Source organism: Desmodus rotundus, chromosome 3 (genome assembly GCF_022682495.2).
Source record: "Desmodus rotundus isolate HL8 chromosome 3, HLdesRot8A.1, whole genome shotgun sequence".
NCBI classification, from domain to species: domain Eukaryota; kingdom Metazoa; phylum Chordata; class Mammalia; order Chiroptera; family Phyllostomidae; genus Desmodus; species Desmodus rotundus.
The window spans coordinates 103,732,743-103,752,710 of NC_071389.1; the positions used below are offsets into that span (position 1 = coordinate 103,732,743).

The 19,968-nt window shown below is 43.4% G+C and overlaps 1 protein-coding gene across 2 annotated transcripts; it reads right to left on the minus strand.

The window, feature by feature from the left end:
* Positions 1–394: 394 nt before the first annotated feature.
* Positions 395–15,618, minus strand: LOC112296201 (gap junction alpha-3 protein-like). 2 transcript variants are annotated; one of them, XM_045188133.2, is made up of 3 exons: positions 15,506–15,618; positions 2,962–3,060; positions 395–1,908 (listed from the first exon to the last, which is right to left on the minus strand). In XM_045188133.2, the coding sequence occupies exon 3, from the start codon at positions 1,889–1,891 to the stop codon at positions 548–550; it is 1,344 nt and encodes a 447-aa protein (XP_045044068.2). In that variant the 5' UTR covers positions 1,892–1,908; positions 2,962–3,060; positions 15,506–15,618; the 3' UTR covers positions 395–547. The 2 variants fall into 2 exon arrangements, with proteins under 2 accessions (XP_045044068.2, XP_024406807.2); XM_024551039.3 differs by lacking the exon at positions 2,962–3,060 and having other exon boundaries at positions 15,506–15,603.
* Between the last annotated feature and the right edge of the window lie 4,350 nt (positions 15,619–19,968).

The window sequence follows — 19,968 nt, forward strand, 5'->3', positions numbered from 1 at the left end:
TCACGTGAAATTTCAGAATCTCCAAAGACACTACATAGGCTTGCTCTAAGTGTCCTGTTAGTGCAGTTTGGCAAATATCCCGAATTAACTTCAACTCTACATTACAAGTGTCCAATACAAGATAGGGCTAAGTGCAGCTATGGCCTTCTGGGCTGGCCAGAGGCTCTGGAGAGCTCAGGACAGAAACCCTAGTGACCCCAAAATGAAGTGACTGCTGACACCTGCCTCTTTATCACCACAGAACAGTCCCCCGAGAGACAGAAACACCTGAGAGAGTGGCTGGATTCTGGGCAAATGGGTTGCAGTGAATATCTTCAAAGGCCATCAGCCCCTGTGCCCCACTTCCCCCCACCCCCCATAGAAAGCATCAACCTTCTGCCCACCCCACCAGCATGAAGGACAGCAACCACTGACACAGAACCCAGACCTCTCTGATGATCTTCTCTCTCCCCTGCTCCAGTGCTCTCTGTCACTCTAGGCTTTCTACCTGCTCATTTGAAGTGCACTTTGGTTTTGGTTGCTAGAAATGAGGCCATTATAGAGCTGACTAGATGGCCAAGTCATTGGGTCTGGCCCGACTGCCACTGGACTTACTGGCCTTGCTTGACTGTCTGGGGTCTGTGGGGGACAAAGGGGAAATGTGCATCTCGACAGCAGTGGTCACTGCCTGCTGCCCCTCATCTGGAGTCACTTGCAGTCTGCTCTCTCCCAAGCTGCTGCTGTCCCCATTCCCCAGCAGGACAGACTCCTTGCTGCCTGCTCTGCCCTCCTGTGGGAGTGGCTGGGGGCTGCCTGGTGGGGTAAAGGAGGAAGATGTGGACACAGGTGAGGAGACCTTCCTAATAGATGTCTGCTGCTCGGTCTCCTGGTTGGCCCAGTTCTGCTCTGTCATTAGCAGGTGATGGTTACTATTGTACAGTTTTTCAGGGAGGCTCTTCCCCCATGTCAGGGATGGGGCTGCTACATTGAAGTTGGTTGCTGGTGGAAGGGAGCCGGGACAGGCTGTGGCCACTGCCTGTCCCAGGGAAAAGGCAGAGTGAGTATAGTAAGGAGGGCACCCCACAGTACCAGTGGTGGTAATAAGGTGGGAGGGCAGTGGGCTCACACCCTCAGGTTTTGTGGCCCCTGTCCTTGAATCGTGGGTATCTTGGCCATAGTGGCTGGTCACGCCCTGTTTAAGCTTCCTCCAGCCCAGGTGGTATATCTCCAGCATGTTGAGTAAGAGGGACAGGCAGGCCACAACCAGCATGAAGATGATGAAGATGGTCTTCTCTGTGGGCCTGGAGATGAAGCAGTCCACTGTGTTGGGGCAGGGCCACCTGTCACAGCGGTAGAGGGGCTTCAGCTGAAAGCCATACAGAAAGTACTGTCCAGCAATGAAGCCCACTTCAAATAGTGTCTTAAAGATGATGTTGAAGACATAGGTGCGGAGCAGGGCCCCGGTGATGCGGACCTTGCCATGGTCATTCCACAGGGGGTTCTTCTCCTTCTGGCTGTGGTCTCTGGATGAACACCGAGCAGCAGATCTGAGACACAGGCAGCCTCCCTTTACCTGCTCTAGTTCTTGCCCTCTCTTCCTCTGTTCCATGCGCACGATGTGCAGCACGTGCCCCAGGTAGATGAGAGTGGGCGTGGACACAAAGATGATCTGCAGCACCCAGAAGCGGGTGTGGGAGATGGGGAAGGCCTGGTCATAGCAGACGTTCTCGCAGCCTGGCTGCTGGGTGTTGCAGGTGAAGTCTGACTGCTCATCTCCCCACACTTCCTCGGCAGCTGCTCCGAGCACCATGATCCTGAAGATGAATAGGACTGTCAGCCACACCTTGCCAATGACTGTGGAGTGCTCCTGTGCATTCTCCAATAGTCTCCCCAGGAAGCTCCAGTCACCCATTGCTCCTCACTGTCAGCCTGTAAAGAAACATGCTTGTTGATATGCAGGTAGGACAGGTGAGCTCAGGTCCAACCAGCTGAAGGGGCAGGTGTGCCCGTGCTTAGGGTTTGGAATGGAGTGTCATTGGAATGGCCTTGCTGTCCTCTCACTTCCCGAAGTGGGCTATGCTGCATAGCTCTCTCCAAAGCTCCTATGTGTTTATGCTTGTGAACATGTTTGTGTGCATGTGTACACACATGGTTCCACATGTGCAGGCGTGCATGCACGCACACAGAACCCCCTGCACCTGCACATAGGTTTACACTGGCGCATGTGCATGCATCTATGCAAACACACACATGTGTACAGAGGAGCATTCACATGTATAGCCATGCACATGCGAATGCACATGCATGTGCACATAGGCACAGCTGTGTGCATGCACATGTGTGTACACCCGACTATGTGAGCATGTGCATGGACTGTGTCAGTATGCATTTGTACATGTATCCATGTGTAGCACTGTTGCATGCCATGCATTCAATGTTCGCACAGGTGCGCGCGAATGCACACACAACGCTTTCACATGTGTGTGCACACATGTCATATACTGGCACACACATTTACTTACATGCATGCACACATGTGTACACACATAAGCGCACATGCATGTGCATATGCATGTACACGTGTACGGTGTGTATACTTATTTCTGTGTGTCTGTATATATCACCCTCTAGTGTTCCATGCTGACTTCAACCATGGTGTATGGCACCAATACAATACAGACCTATGTTATCCTACATAGCATGGATTAAATGAGACAAACAAAGACTACTTAACTCAGTTCAGAGATGAGGAAACAAGCTAGAAAGATAAGTGACTTGCCTAAGGGACATGGACCTCTCCCAGCCTCCTCACTCCTCCCTGGGCTCTTCCAGGCTTGGTCTCTACAGGAGCCCTGGGGCTTCCTGTGCTGCGGGCCATTCCTAATCTTGCCCATCCTGCTCATGTGAGGTTACAGCAGCATTCTCCCAAGTTGCACCATGCCCATTCCACCTTCATAACTACCGCCTTTGTTAATCTGTTACCTCCTCCACTTCTGACTTCCCTTTTGACTTTTTCTCTTTGCAAATGTTGCATAAATAGTTCACTCAGCTCACATGAATTCCCACTGTCCGTGGCTCCATCTGTAAAGTAAGGACATGGTCATACACAGTGAACTACACTCAGATAGAGGGAGTAAGACCCGTGGGCCCTCTTTGTGAAGGTGACAGTGCTCCTCAGACACAGGGGACCAAGCCTACACATAGTTCTCCATGTTGTCTCTGCTCAAACAGGCCAGATGCTCCCACTGGAATTAAGGACAGAGCTTGCTGTTCTCACGACCAGTCTGTGCAGTAAGGAAAGTGGGCTAAGCTGTGAGTGTACATACAATTCTCCAGGGGAATAAACAAAACTCTATCATAGTGACCCTTAAAATGCTTAACAATACGAATTTTTAGGAGTTGGTTTAAAGGCAAATAAACAAACAAAACCTTACTCCCTCTGATCTAAAAAAAAAATAGGCCGATGTTAACCCTCTTTTAGAGTAAACTTCTAACTCTTTGCTTTGCTCATTGGAGCTCTGCAGAGAAATCTTAGTCTTCATGTACCTTAGCAGCCTCCTTGCCCCATATTGTCATTGCTGTTGGCTCTACTGTCCATGATCTTAGGGAGTAACAAGTTTTCATTGAGAAACATAACTATTGAACATAAAATGACTCACTCTCCCATGAAGGATGTCAGATGTCAGGGAACTGTTCTAGGTTACATGGCAGGGGCGTGAGATGCAACCACACATTGATGTTTCTTGCCCTTTCTTTCTCTCTCCCTTCCCCTCTCTAAAATCTGAATAAATAAAATCTTTTGAAAAAATTTTGTAAAAACATGGGCTCTATCTTGAGATCTATTGGTGGAGATGGGAAAGTTCAGGTAAACGGGGAGCTCTACAATGGTAGAGCTATTTCCCTGAAGAAGGATATTAATATTAGAAGGTGTAGCCAGGGAAGAGCAGGATTTGAACTGGGCCTAGGAGATGTGGCTTTGAGTAGAAGGGAGGGTGAAGGGACTGCATTTCAAGAACAGAACGATGTTCCCATGGCAGTGGGGATACGTGTGATCATTGAAACAGGGCATTGGGTCAGAAAGCAGTGAATTTAAGGGCTGCTTGAGCATGTGGAGCTAGGCTGTGGCCATGTTTGCACACAGTAGCCATTCAGTAAGCACTGATGGTGCACATGAACCAAAGCACTAGAGAGCCACTAACCCACATAGGGTAGAGAGATGCCGAAGTGTTGTTCAACAAAGAAGTCCACAGCAACCCAGGGAGGATGTAGTGATCTCCGAGTGAGGGTTGAAGGCTGAGCTGGATGACGGGAGGGGCGAATGAAAAAGAGAAAAAACAGAGAGGAGACACTCTGAACACAAAAATTAAGGCAGCATTGCAGTGCCTGACCAGAGACAGGGATGAGAGAGTACGAATGAAAGACAAGTCTTACATGCCTGAGCCTTGTGAGTGGGAAAGTTATGGGTGAAGAGGGAGGTGCGGAGGGAGGGTTTAAAGAGAAGGACATTGGGGGAGGGGTGCTAACTTGAGAATGGAAGAGGAGATGAAGACTTTGGTTTGGTGACTGTGTGGGTTAGAAGCAGTGGTGGGAGATTTGACTGAAAGTGTTCAGTGGGAAGCTGGAGATGAGGGGTTGGAAGCAGCTGGGAAGAGGGTCCACAGGGTGGCTCCTCCTCTCCCAGGTGAGAACCAAAGTGCAAAGAACAGTTTAGAGACACACGTCACAAAAAATGTGGCAGAAAGGAAGAAAAGGATACCAAATCAACTCATTGCCCCTGGCGCCTGTAAAGGTGGCCAATGTGTGGTGGGTGCTTTGTGAAGGGCACCTGATCTGACAAGGTGGGTGAGGGCCAAGGACTGAGCAGAGCTGGAGATCAGAGACTTTCCCTGCAGACAGTGGAGGGAAGAGACCACCCTCAGGGTGTCCTGACAAGTTCTGCCAGAGAGTCCACCTTGTTTGTGTTCTATTAGATTCTTGAAATTTGTGCCTGGAAACTTGTTTTCTCCTTTCATATTTTATCTTCATAATTGCTCCCCCCTTAGTTTCCGGCAAAGTTCTTTCAGGAAATTTTAGACAATTTTAGAAATTGTAGGAGGAAAATGGCCGGGTAGTTCCTGAGTGCTTGTAAAGACCAGACACTTCAGGGCCAGCAGATGATAGGAAACCCGGAGGGCCTGGGAGGTGAGAAGTCACCCAGGATCCGGAGAGCCTGCCTCTCCTTCTGGCTTCAGAAGGCATATTCCCTTGAGAGCAAGATTGAGAATTGGGGTGGCCCGGAGTTGAGGAGGCCTGTGGAGGACTTTGCAGAGGTGACTAATGGTGTCAGCATTCTTCCGAGCCTTCAAGAAGGAAGGAAAGGAAAAAGAGGCCCTGTGATCTCACAGTAAGGAGGACATGGATGGTCCTCAAGTGACCAGTCAGTGGCAAGACAGGGACAAAACAAGAAATCTGGGAAGGGCTTAGGAAGCAGTGTACTGGTGTAATGGAAGGAAGATTTAGACATCACTTGCTCGATGAATCTAGAATTTAAAGAAAAGAGAGACCAAAGAATTTCCTAAAATCAACCAAAGTTGGGTACAGGTCCAATGGAGGTGTTTTAGGTATAGAGAAGGCTGTAGGTATTTGACATCAGTGGATTGAGTCCTGAGGAATGAGGAGGATGGAGGGAGGGTCAGGCTCCTCGTCAAGCATTCAAGTACAGGTGGGAGGATGAGATGGGAGGTATGGGACAAAAGTTCTTCAAAGTGTTGCCCTGGATGGGTGGTGCAGTTGTTTGTACCATCATCCTATAACCCCTATAACCTTAAAGAGTTGCGGGTTTAATCCTTGGGTGGGGCATATACCTGGGTTGTGAGTTTGATACCCGGTTGGATTGTGTGTGGGAAGCAACTAGTCAACGTTTCTCTCTCACATTCATCTCCCCCGCCTTACTCTCTCAAAAATAAATAAGGATATCTTTGGGTGAGGATTAAAAACAATTACAAAAAAAGTTCTCCAAAGTGTTGACATAACTCCTCTCAGTGAGGTCAAAAGGGAGGTCACATTCTCAGGCAAGGGCAGGACTTGAGAGCTGAGAAGAAAGGAAAGTATGAATGCAAAGGAATAGGGAGGATGAGAAAGGGACTGGGTTCCACCTGTGTTCCCTTCCGTGGATGCCACATCTGTGACAGGATGCAGCCATCCAGCAGGGACTGAGGGAGGCCTACTATGTGTGAGGCACTGATGCTGAACAGAACAAAACTACAGCTGGAAGAATGTAACTCTTGTGGGAAAGACATTCCATACAAGAGATGACAGATGCTGAAAGTGTCATAGAGAGACAGAAAGCTGGGAAGGAACATCGAGGGATGTGTAGGGGTCAGATAGGACTGTAGGTTCCCTGAGAGGGTGGTATCTAATTGAAGAGCAAAGCCCCTGATAGGAGGGGAGAGAGACACACGGATCCAGGCTCTCAGCAGGAAGCAGACTGGATGGGCTCAGGGGTAGCAAACATGGGTTAGCTGGAGCAGAGCCAGCCAGGAGGGGAGAGATGGACAAGCAGGTTGGGAAGGAGACAGATCATAGCAGACAGTGATAACCTAGGTTTTTACTCTACGTGAGCTGGGAAAGTACAGGAGAGTTTCGAACAGAAGAGTGACATAAGCGACTCCCTTCTTCATGGGACCACTGTGGTTGGCTGTGGTGAAAATGCGGGAGAGGGAGGACAATGGTGAAAGCAGAAGGTGCAGTGAGGAGGCTGTGCTGTAATCCTGAAAGGTGATGGTGGAAGCAGAGAAGGTGTTGAGAACTGGCCAAGTCTGTGCATATTCTGAAGGTGGGACCAGCAAGAAGTGCTGATGGGTGGGATTTTGGGGTAGGGCAAAGAGGAGCTGAGGAAGATGCCGAGGGTTTTGCCTGGAACTGGAGAAAAGGAACTGCCATTTACCAAAATGGGGAGACCAGAGATCATATAAGTTTGGGGGTTGGAAATCACACGAGTTCAGTTTGGAAATGTCACCTATCACACATGCAAGTATGGACACTGGATATAAGCATTGGGAAGTTATCATCTGAGGGACGGGGAGAAGGAAAGGGGCCTGAGCAGACCAAGCTCAGGGTCCTCCTGTGTCTGGAGGCTGAGCATGGAAGAATGGGTGTGTAGAAGAGCTGCTCTAAGGAAATGCCAGTTTTAGTAAGACTTTGGAATGGAATGAGAGCAAAGGTGTGATCTGTATTATACTGGATTCCCTTTTGTAACAATATATTGAAACTAAAAACATTGTTTTTTGCCTTACAAATTAAGCATACAATGTGGAGTAGGGCTAGGCAAGTTAATTTTGTGTCAATGTTTGTGATTACCTGGAACACACTGATTAGAATTTTGAGGGTCACAAGTAGGCTTGTGACCTAGAGAGAGTTCCTTGTTCATCAAGTATCTGCTAGGGGTGGGTATGGGATATGGGTGGCCCAAATGCAATCTTTCGCTATCTCTGATTTGCCACAAATTTACAAGGACATGATAGTCGTAATTCATCACAAATATGATACAGTAAAAGGGGGCTTGTTAACTTGAAGTTAACTTTTCAGCCAGTGGAAAGATTCCATTAGTGTCTTTCATCCCTTGCCTGTTTCAAGCTGACATACTTAAGACAGTAATTTCCCAAAACCAGGAGACCCAGCCCATGGTGTTATGTCATTCTCACACCTTTTCATAATTTTGTTCTGACTCTTGAAAAAGGAATTAGAATTCAAAATAAACTTGTCAAAATAACAGAAGACCTTTCTTTTCTTTTCTACTCTTGGAGTTGACCCCAACATGTAACTTTGCCTTAGCTACTAAGACGAAAGAGCAAGATGGAAATCACGCCTTTAGAAGATGGTCCAGAGTCACAGCAAAGTGGAGAAGTTCACTCATGTAGAAAAGCATGAAAGGAAAAAACAGAACCTTTGAAACTGCAGATTAAATAACATGTGGCATTTGTTTTCCATCGCCAGAAGAAAAGGACAGAAGTCTCCCCATGACAACACACCCACCAGCGGGAGACCCAGTGGCTACAGTTCTAGATCCGTGCGATACTGGGTCACACACAACTCCTGCTGTGATGTTCAAAGTTGTCTCAAGATGGTTTGGCCTTTTATTTCTTCCACGTGAAATTTAGGTACACCTTGTCAAGTACCACAAAAATGTTAAACGTGATTTGGACTGGAATTGCAATCAGTTTATAGATGAACCAAAGTGACTTTACAATCAAGTTTTCCCACCATTAAGCACCACTGGTGCCCTGATGCAGAGCTTCTGTTCTGCCCTTCAGTGGTGGGGCTAGAGGACACTGCCCTGAATGTCTCACATACCTTTTGTTACATTTATTTCTAGATACTTTATCGTTCTAATTTTTCATTATAAATGGTTCTTGTATTACAATTCTTGATTGGTTATCACTGTTACTTAGGAACTTATCTTTATATATTAGTCTTATATCTAGCAACCTGTTAGGAAGCCCTTACTCGTTCTCATCGTTAGGACGGTCTTTGGGATTTTGTGGAAGACACACGTCACATCATCTGTTTGTGTCTTCCTCTCCTAATTCAAATCCCTGATATTTCTTTTTCTTGTCTTCTTGTACTGGCCAGGATTTTTAGCATGTGTGGGCTAATTTTTTGTACTATTATTGTATTGTACTGTGAAAGTTATTTTTAGCTTGAAAAATTATAAATTTCCTAAATAAATTTTAAGAATCTCCTATAAAAGAATTTGGGGACTAACACTATTTTTTGAAGGGGTTTCCAGGAAGACTTGATTACAAATTCAATTTTATTAACTGTTACTGACATATGAAGATTTGTTGTTTCTTAAGTCAGTTTAGTTAAATTTAGTGTGTTATTTCTTAAGTCAGACTTTTAGAAAAGTTTCCATTTCATCTAAGCTTCAAATTTACTGTCATAAAATTATTCATGCTGTTTTATTATAATTGAAACTGTATTATAATTAGATTTCTTTGCTTGGTTCCAGATATTATTTATCTAGGTTTCTAAAATATTAGTCTTTTTAGAAGTTTATATTTTATTTCAGATATGCTTAAAAGGAATTAGGGTTTATTTTGGCTTTTTTCACAGTCTTACATATAGTATATACATAAATCTAAAAAATTCCTATGGATCTTTTAAATAGGCATAGATTTTAGTATTTTATATTATTATTACTATTATTATAAAATACACACATATAATTTGAGGGTATCCTTTATTTTAGTACAAAGCTGTGTAATTACACAGCTTCTCTTCCCTAATTTTAAATGGAAAAATAGATGAGTTTTATTTGCTTAACTTTTCAATAATCTAATATCTAGTAGGAAACACCATTTTCATCCAGAATGAACTGTTAGTGAAATTATAAAGCATTAATTTTCCAAGTTCTTTATTAATAATTCTAAAGCACTGCTGGGATTATATAGTTTTATATTGTCAGAGTCTAAATATCTAGAAACATGAAATAATTTTTAAATTTTTAAATCTACTTATTTTATTTATTAAATAAGAATGTATAAGTATACATGAATGACAGGTACACTTATAATAGTGCCTGCCACTCATGTATTATTATTATTATCCTTATATTTTCTCTTTTGTGTGGGGATTTCCATTATTTGTGAGTACCTGAAAAGTCACAAGCTCTTACTGACAGCTTAGGTAAACATGATTACACTTTTCATCTTTAGTCAAAAGAAAGAACTCACTAGTTTTTCCTTTCTGTTTAACTTTCAATGACCCAAAAGCTTAGTGAGAGCAAATTTTATGCTGGAAGTAATTTAAACAACTGTTTTAGCTTAAAAACAAATGTCTTCAATGTTTTATATTCAAGATTGGTAAAATTAAAAATACACAAAACTTTCTATTCACACTATTTCTTCTTGAAATATCTGAAAAAAGTAATCATTCCCTTCAGAAATTCATGTTAAATCATCCATTTCACAATTAGTGTTTTAATATTAATCAAGAAAATTAACAGCCAGTGTAGCTTCAGTTCCGCTGACAGGAAAATGTAGATAATCTGGAGTGTAATTGGACACATGACTGTCTTCCAAGGCTATTCACGCCACTCTGGACTTCCATTCTGACAATTCACATATCTTCCCTGCTCCATTACTCTGTCGACCCTCAAGTTTCTCCTGTCAATCATTAAATTAATACAATTTTTGAATGACGTCTTTGAAAGACCTACAAATACCATTAGAATTTTTCACTTATTCAAACATTTTATTTAAACATTTCAGTAATGTGTTCACTTTCATGTACTTTAATATTAGTCTTCAAAGTTTTAATAAGTGAATAATTTTAAAAAGTCAATACCCTTAAATTAAAAATGAATTTACCAGCACATAATTTTCTGAAGGGAGGCTTGGGCTAAGAGTAAATTGCAATAAGGAAAATTATAGGGTACTTCGGTGTGCCACTGCTCTGAACGGGATTGTGTATATCAGCAGCACAAGTGAGCCAGTCTGAAGAACATACCATGCCCTGACTTTATAACCACAGCATGGCCAGTGAAAAGGTAATTTCTCTATATAAATCCAAATTACACCCTTCAGGAATCTTACTACTTGCCCATGGAAGAAACATGGAATCATAGCAGTTTAGAGCCAAGAGACCCTCAGAAGTGGTCTAGTTAATCCTCCTCATTTTACAGATTGGAAAATGGAGTCCAGAGAGGGTATGGCAATTTTCTAAGGTTACATAGACCTCGGTTTTGAACCAGGCCCAACAGACCTTCCCTGTTCACGTGCCTGCATGGGATTGTACACTAGGCTGACTATTCAGATTATAACAGTTACCTTTTGAGTTATATCTCTTTAGCATGCATTAAAACATGTTTGGAAACGGAGATTGAAGTACATTTTAAGCTTTTGACTTTTCTTCCAGTCCAGAGTGTTTAAAGCTGTTAAATATTAGTCATATGTTAACAACAGTCCAGTTACTTCATCATATAAATTGGAATTGATATTTCAAAGCAAATTCAGATGTTGTTTTCACTCTTGCTTGGTGAGAAAAACCTCACAGCCTTAAAATTATGGTATTTTATTACTGTATTTATATTACTGACACAATCATATCTATCAAAATGTTTTCTGTGCTTGCAGAAATAACAATTTCTATAGTATATAGAATAGTATATAATTTGACTTGTCTTATTCAATTCTACTTCTATTAGAATTTAATCAGAAATCTCTTCCAAGTTCTATGATAAAAGATTCATTTTAAAGGCAATAGGAAATGGAGTCTCAAGAATGAATGAGCAATAATTCATGGAGATAATCAGGTGGTCTGAATGAAAAACATTAAGTGATTTTTACATTTAGTATTATTATTTTGTTAACAGCAAATTTAAAGCAAACCAGTATTTCTTCCGATTAAAGAAAATGGAAGAGTGAAGAAACTGCTGACATCAATGGTCACTAAGTCATACTTCTGAAGGTACAGAAATTTTACAAAGCAAGCAGTAAAGTACTAACTAGTAATCATGATGAAGAATTTTCCACCACTATACAAATTAAAATTGAATTTTATCACTATTTTATTGAAATAACAAAAACATACAGTTTTTAGAGACACATGTATGCTGTGTGAGGTTACATGTATTGGATATTTTTTCTTCTTCAATTACGAACATTAATCAAACACCTATATTTCTGAGGCACTGAGGATACCAAAATAAGTAAGTCCTTACCCTCAGGAGGTTCATTCACAATGTATGGAAGAGGCAGATTTGTAAAAAAAAACCAAACAAACCCCAAAACCTGATCAAAATATGATATAACAAATGCTACACAATGTTGATAATGGTCATGATCCAGTGGAGGGGGAAGGAGGGAGACACTGTACAATAATCAAGATGGACCCAGGGTTTCTGTACAGGGTCAAATGTTTCTCAAAGGCCATTCCACTGTTTAGAATGTTCTGATAATATTTTAGCACATTACACAAACTATGTATTTACTAATGTATTATGTACAATACTGAAGTAAAATCCAAAAAGTGTATATCTTATTTAATATCTGTTGGGTGTATTTCAAGTAACAATAACATCAGAAAGACTAATTATCAGTTAAATTCTTTACATGCATGAGATTTCAAAAGGTGGCTGTGATAAGTACAGAGAATTAATTTTTTTTCAAATGTATAGTGTAAAATTTATTTTAGTTAAAAAAATGAACACCAGGATAATTTGGACTTCCGGCCAAGATGGAGGCATAGGTAGATACACTTTGCCCCCTCACACAACCAAAAGAAGGAAAACAACAAATTTAAAAACAAAAAATAACCAGACCTTCCAGAAAATCGAACTGTATGGAAGTCCAACAACCACAGAGTTAAAGAAGAAACATTCATTCAGACTAGTAGGAGGGGCAGAGATGGCCAGCTGGGCGTGGAGAGGATGCTTGGTAAGGCATGGGGTGGAGGACCAGGGCAGGCAAGGCGGTGGTTGGTGGACCAGGTAGTCCCACATTTGCATGCAGATAAACTGGTAGTAACAACTGGGGAGTGAGACAGACTGCGCAACCCAGGGTTCCAGAGCAGGGAAATAAAGCTTCAAAACCTCTGGCTATAAAAACCTGTGGGGGCTGTGGCAGCAGGAGAAACTCCCAGGCTCACAGGAGAGTTCACTGGAGAGACCCACAGGGTCCTAGAATGTACACAAACCTGCCCACCTGGGAATCAGTACCAGAAGGGCCCAATTTGCTTGTGGGTAGTGGGGGAAGTGACTGAAAGCTGGCTGAGCAAGTGGCATTGTCTCTCTTGGACCCCTCCCCCACATACAGCACCACAAAGCAGCCCTTTGGGTTGCCTTGCCCTGGTGAGTACCTAAGGCTCCACCCCTTACAATGTTACAGGTGAAGACAAAAAAGTATAGCCCAAATGAAAAAACAGATCAAAGCTCCAAAAATAGAATTAAGCAATGAAGAGATAGCCAACCTATCAGATGCAGAGTTCAAAACACTGGCAATCAGATGCTCACAGAATTGGTTGAGTGTGGTCACAAAAATAGAGGAAAAAGTGAAGGCTATGCAAAGTGAAATAAAAAAAATGTACAGGGCACCAATGGTAAAGGGAAGGTAATTGGTACTCAAGTCAATGATGTGGAGCAGAAGGAAGAAATGAACATTCAACCAGAACAGAATGAAAAAACAATTATACAAAAAAAATGAAAAGAGGCTTAGGAACCTCTGGGACAACTTTAAGCATTCCAACATCTGAATCATAGGGGTGCCAGAAGGAGAAGAAGAAGAGCAAGAAATTCAATACTTATTTGCAAAAATATTGAAGGAGAACTTCCCCAATCTGGCAAAGTAAATAGACTTCCAGGAAGTCCAGGAAGCTCAGAGAGTCCCAAAGAAGTTGGATCCAAGGAAGCACACACTTTAGCACATCATAATTACATTACCCAAAATTAAAAATAAGGACAGAATCTTAAAAGCAGCAAGAGAAAAGGAGAAAGTTACCTAGCAAGGACTTCCCATAAGACTATCAGCTGATTTCTTAAAACAAACCTTATAGGCAAGAAGGGGCTGGCAAGAAGTATTCCAAGTCATGAAAGGCAAGGGCCTACATCCAAGATTACTCTACCCAGCAAAGCACTCATTTAGAATGGAAGGGCAGACAAAGAGCTTCCCAGAGAAGGTCACATTGAGGGAGTTCATCATCACGAAGCCCTTATTATATAAAATGTTAAAGCGATTTATCTAAGAAAAACATGATCAAAACTATGAACAGTAAAATGACAATAAACTCACAACTATCAACAACTGAACCTAAAAAGATAAACAAAAACAAAAACAAACTAAGGAAACAACTAGAACAGGACCAGAATCACAGAAATGGAGATCACATGGAAGTTTATCAGCAGGGAGGTGGAGGGGGATAGCGGGAGATGAGGTAGAGGGAATAAGAAGCGTAAATGGTAGGGATAAAATAGATGGGAACTTATATGTATGACCCATGGACATGAACTAAGGGGGGCAATGCTGGTGGAAGGGAGGGGTATAGGGTGGAGGGGATTAAAGGAGAGAAAAAAAATGGGACAACTGTAATACATAATCAATAAAATATATTAAAAAATGAACAGCAATATTGTAATAAGTATGCATGGTGTGAAACTATTTATTGTGGTGATCACATAATAAGTTATGTAAATGTCCTATAACCTGGTTGTACACCTGAAATATATAATATTGTACAACTATATTGAAAATAAAAAATATTAAAAAAAGAAAAAGAACACCTCTTAGAATGTAACATTCAAGGATACTGGGCCAAAACTCTCTCCTATTGGCAATCCATGAAATTTTGTGACGTGCTGTTACAACAGCTTGGAGCCAGTTAACCTTTGCTGATTGGCCTATGCAGCCTGTCCACTGGTTCTAATGGCACAGCCTCTGTGAGGTACTTCACAGGAACACGTGCATCCCTCTCAATGGATGCTCATCTCAACATGAACTAAACTGCTGCACCCATAAAATATGGGCCAAATGAGCTGATGTTTACTTTGAACACACCAAGCTCTGGGAAGTTAATCCCCCTTTTCCTCCTAACCTTTTAATGTCTGTTTTGTAATATTTCTCACAGCACACGGATGGATGGCCAGGGAAGTGGCTCACAAGTCATGTCACCATCATTCAGAGTTCTTGGGTCTAAGAAGACCAATGCATAATCCACGTTTCAGTTGTTTGTATGTAACCATTAATAGCATATTTGGGTGATATCTTGATAAAACAAATCCCAGGGAACTCCACTTGCCTCTATAGCCCAGGTCACAAGTATTCATGGCTGGGAGCTCTGCATTCTAGGTCGAATTCTTTCCACACAGCACAGACAACAAAGCAAGTCCCTGCGCGTCCGTCCCTATTGCGTACTGTCAGGTCAGCCCTTGAAAGAAGGGATTGCTGTGGAGTCAGGTAAGTGTTTTTCCACTCTTGTACTTGGACTCAGATAGGTCAGATAGGCCAGCATATAGGTCAAGAATCACTCCTGGCACTCATAGCTAAAGGGATTCTTTAAGAAAAAAAAGTTTAAAACGTTCCTTGAAGGGATGTAGGAGGAGGCAGCGTTGTTCCTAACAAAACCTAGAAGCTGTGCAGAGAGCCTGGCGCTGCTGAACTAGTCTGGGGTGTCCCTCCCTCTGTCTCCGGGCTCTGTGTCCTCCTGAGCCTCCAGGGTTTGCAGTCTTTGGAGCCCCCAGACAAGAAGTTCTAGAGCACGTCCTGCTCCCCACTGACGGGGGAGGGCACCACCCAGAATGTATTTCACCTCAGCACGCGCCCACCCTCCAAGAATCCTTTTTCTCAGCTGACAGACAACCTGGCTCTGCAGGGACCTCCAGCATCACAGGAACCTCAAGTACCGCAAAGGGACCTCAGGAAGCCTCTGACCCTCGCTCTCCAGTCCTGCTGCACCCACAACTTCCAAAGATTCCCAGCAGAATTCTCATAGGCCAGTTTCCATTGAGCTGTTCAGGTCCCGGGTCCTGGGTCCCGCCTGTGTCTCCCAAGCCTACCTGCTCTGCCGGCCGCTCTCGACCGAGACTTTCTCTACCTGCTCGCTCGCTGCGGCTTCAGGCGTGCTCCCCGAGCCAGGGTCCGGCCTCTCAGCGCCGACGGCTACCCTGCGGACCGGGAGCGCGCGGCTCCCCGCCCCGCCGCAGGCGCGCCACGCCCCAGCCCCGGAAACGGCTGGCCCCAGTGCTGGCCACACCCCGCGACCACCTCTGCCCATCTCCCATTCCCGCTCCTCTTTTAAACACCCCTCGCCGGTAAATCCACATCGTCTCATCCAACTCTCTCCCGCATCCGCACCTTCACCTGCATCCCTACTCCGGCCTGCCTTTCAGCCTACATCACCCACCCCCACCCCTCCAGCCCCATGCACTGTACTGGACTAGTCCCAGCCTCGTACCCCCCGCCCCCACCTTCTCACTTGGTGGGGCTCCCGGACCTTCGTGGCTGCTGTCCCCTGACAGCGGAGGGGGAGGCGCGAGGGCGCTAATGAGAGGGCACGGCAGGAGCGGTCAGCCCGCGGTGCGTATTGGGGGGGAGGGGCGGTGGTGCGCCTGGGACACAGCCTGGGGACTTTAAATAGCGCAGCCAGCCTGGCCCCCTCAACCACACTTAAGCTGTTCTGCGTTGCGTTGCTCTCCAGGTTCCAGCACGGGCCTGGAGCACAGGGGTCTTTCAAAGTTAGTAGGGGACTGAATTTCGTTGGCCATTCTAAAAGCTGGAAATGAGCTTCCATGGGCTGCTGCCTTCATCAGGGCTGAGATCTGCCCTGATTAGCAGTCTGCCTGCCTTGGAGACTTTACCTGCCCGTGTCTCAAGGAGAAAGAAAACCAAGAGTCCACAGGCACGTCTGGAATCTCTTCCCCTTGTGGAACTCAGTGGTGTATGTGTGCAGTAGGTGGTAGTTTGTAGACTACGTTTTTTTTCTTTCTTTTTTTTAATTGAGAAATATTACTTGAGAAGATTTTCAGTTTTTTAAATTATCTCTGAGAAGCGTGAAGTTTCTTTTTTTTTGATCACAAAAGAATTAAAGTTCATAATACTTGCAGTTTCTTGACCAGTATTATAAGTATTCCTGGAGTAATAAATGGAAATAGAATATTGCCATTATTTTAAACTTTCATTAAAATATAGTTAAAATTACATGCTTTAAGTAGTAAATACAGAAGAATATAGTCAAAAGTGGGAGTCCCATTCCTCAGCCCTGCTCTGACGTGTTAGCATGAACGTCCCGGTGTCTATCCTTCCAGTCTTTTCTATGCTATTGAAATAGTTTCTTTGAGGGGGGCGGGGGAGCGGTTAGAAGCAAAAAGCTAAACCATGAAAAATGGAAGGCTTTTTGCCAGGAAAAGACTGTAGACTAGTGGTTAGTTTGGCCTCTTCTGCTTCTTTGAAGAACTGAATAACCAGTCAAGGGATACATGCCACTTGGTCATAGGACTGGGTGACCAGTTTCTCAGATCCAGTGTTCGGGTAAGAATCCACAATGACAAGGAGCTACTCACTGCTGCCACCTGCTGTCATGAAGGGTCACTGCAGGGCACTGCCTCCTTCCAGGCTCCTGGGGCTCCCTCAGGATGGCAGGGCCCAGCCAGCACCAACCTCCTTAGGGCCTCCTGCACCTGCGCAGATACACCCCGCCCCCGTAAATCCCCACCATTTCCATTGTTCTGGAGTTTTTATTTCCAGTTTGTAGCTATCCAGCCATTGTTGCTTTATTGGGGTAACCATGAAAATGAAAAACAAAAACACACATTAACCTACACTACTTCCTCTCATAAGTGGTATATGAGCAATATTAGCAAACTCCTACAATCCCATGGTTATAGTGAGTGGCTTGTCATGAGGTTCTTAGGCAGGGTTTTTGCTCGGGTTTCCTTAAGTACTCTGTCCCCTGGATTTTGGAATCTCACCATCTAGGCCTATAAATGCCAAGGTCTGATGATTTCCTAGTGATCACTCATCCGTGAGGGTATCACTTACTTTAAAAAGCATTTAAAATCATCATCTCATCATTAACACAACAACTCTTTAAAGATTCAGTGTTATTTGGCTTTGCTTTAGTGAAATCACCTAATATATTCCATTCAAAATTTTTGGTCTCCTTATTTATGGTGGTACCTACTTTTCCAAACTAAAAATATAGGTTTGGGCCAATTTTGAACAGCAATAATTCAAGAAAGCATGACTTTTTACATTTGCCCTGCTTTTTGCAAAAGAGAGATTCCAATCTGAACAGGTATTCGCACACCCGTGTTTGTAGTACTGTTCACAATAGCCAAAAGGTGGAAACAACCCAAGTGTCCATCCACAGATGAATGGCTAAGCAAAATGTGGTCTATACGTACAATGGAATACGATTCGGCCATAAAAAATTAGGAATTCATGTCACATGCTACAACACAGGTGAGCCTTGAAGACATTATACTCAGTGAAATAAGCCAGTCAAAAAAAGGCCAATACTATAGGATTCCACTTATATGAGAGTCCCAGAGCAGTCAGATTCATAGAGAGAGAAAGTAGATGTTTATGTGCCAGGGCAGGGATATCAGTTATGGAGAATTAGTGTTTAATGGGTACAGAGGTTCAGTTTGGGAAAATGAGAAAGTTCTGGCAGTGATGATGATTGCACAATATGTGAATGTACTTGGAAACGTACACTTAAAATTAGTTAACATGATAAACTTAATGTTACATATAGTTTACCATAATTTTTATAGTGAAAAAAATCTTTCTCAACATTGAAAGATGCTGACTGGTCACAAACATGTTAAAAGTATTCTGGACTCAAACACATATCAAACACTGTTAATGTCTCCATCCTCTTTTATTACAGCTATAATGCACCAAAACAAACCCCTGAGCCTATATATATTGGCCATAAACAGTAAACTAATCGGGCAGGTCTGAGCACACAGCTCTTTCCCTGCCCCATGAAAAAGAGTCATGTTCAAGTCTGGGCAAGTCATTTAGGGAAGAAGTACCAGGAAATCAGTCTTTCTGGCACACAAGACCCATTTGAAGGCAGGAAGATGGTGGCAGCTGGCAGTCGGTTGCTATGTATATGGAAGCACTTCTCAGCTGAGTGAGGCCTGAGGGTCAGGAGGAAGCTGGCTTTTCTTTTGAATAGCAGGAGGGGCATAGGGACAGGGACACAGTTTCCCATGGGAGCCGCTCTTCCGGGGCCCCCGTTCTTGAGTGCTGTGGCTCCCTCCTTCTCTGCCATTCCCTCTCTCTCCCCTCCTCCTTCAAATCCCCTTCTTCCCCTGGGTAGGACACCTCCCTTGCTGCCAGCTCTAAGGTTTGCCAAGAAGATTAGGAATTTCCTGAGCTGACTTCACATGGCACAAACTATTCACTGTGGAATGAATAGTAAAACAGTGGCTACTTTAGTTTGTTTCACGAGAATTAGGATTCTCAAGGTAAAAGATCCCAAAGCATGTTTTTCTTAAAAACAAAAGCAAAAACATGAAAAAACACTCAGACCTGTTTTCAGAGAAGCAGAGCTCCACCTCCAGAAATTTGGGGTGGCAGCCTCTGAGCCCTCTTAAAATTGATAGTGTGATCCAACCAGAGGGTGTATTTAAAGCCTGGGTTGGAAAAAAGGATACACAGATCTTCTGTCATTAGCTATGTCATTAATGGTGCCGCTGCCCAGACTGGTATAGCCCTTTAGGAAAACTATAGAGGTTATTTTCAAGCTGCAATTTAAAAATATATCATCAACATCAATACTAATATTTACTCATTTTCCCTTGATTTTTATTGTTGACACTATTCCAGATATCCCTATTTTTACCCCCTTTGCTGTCCTCCACCCAGCTCCCACCCCCTTCCTTCTGGCCATCACCACACTCTTGTCTATGGTGATGGCCAGAAGGAAGGGGGTGGGAGCTGGGTGGAGGACAGCTAAGGGGGTAAAAATAGGGACATAGAGCATATACGTTCTTTGGCTAATTCTTTCACCCAATCTGCCTCTCACAGCTCAGTCATATACCCATGCCTCTGTTTCTATTTTGTTCCTTAGTTAATTTTGTTCATTAGATTTTACATATAAGTGAGATCATATGGTATTTGTCTTTCTTAACCTTCTTTATAACTTCTACACAGCACCTTTACCTCTGAGAACTCATATAAGTCTTACACAACACTTTGAGTTTGCTGGAATTATTTAAGGTTCACAGATAAAGAAATTGAGTTCAGAGACATTAACACACTTTTCCCACAGTTATTTTTGTTATTATACAGCTTATAATAATAACCCACATTGCATAACTTTGTAAGTATCCAGGCTAATTTAAAAAGGTATCAGTATGAGACAGTGCTCGGCAGAGTGGCTTGCTCAGAGGTAGCCTCAGTAGATTCTATTGTCCCTTCTCCAGGCACATCCTGTCATCTCTACAAGGCTATTAAACAGGAGTCATCTTCCCTAAACCACAGATGAGCAAACTAGACGTAAAAGACC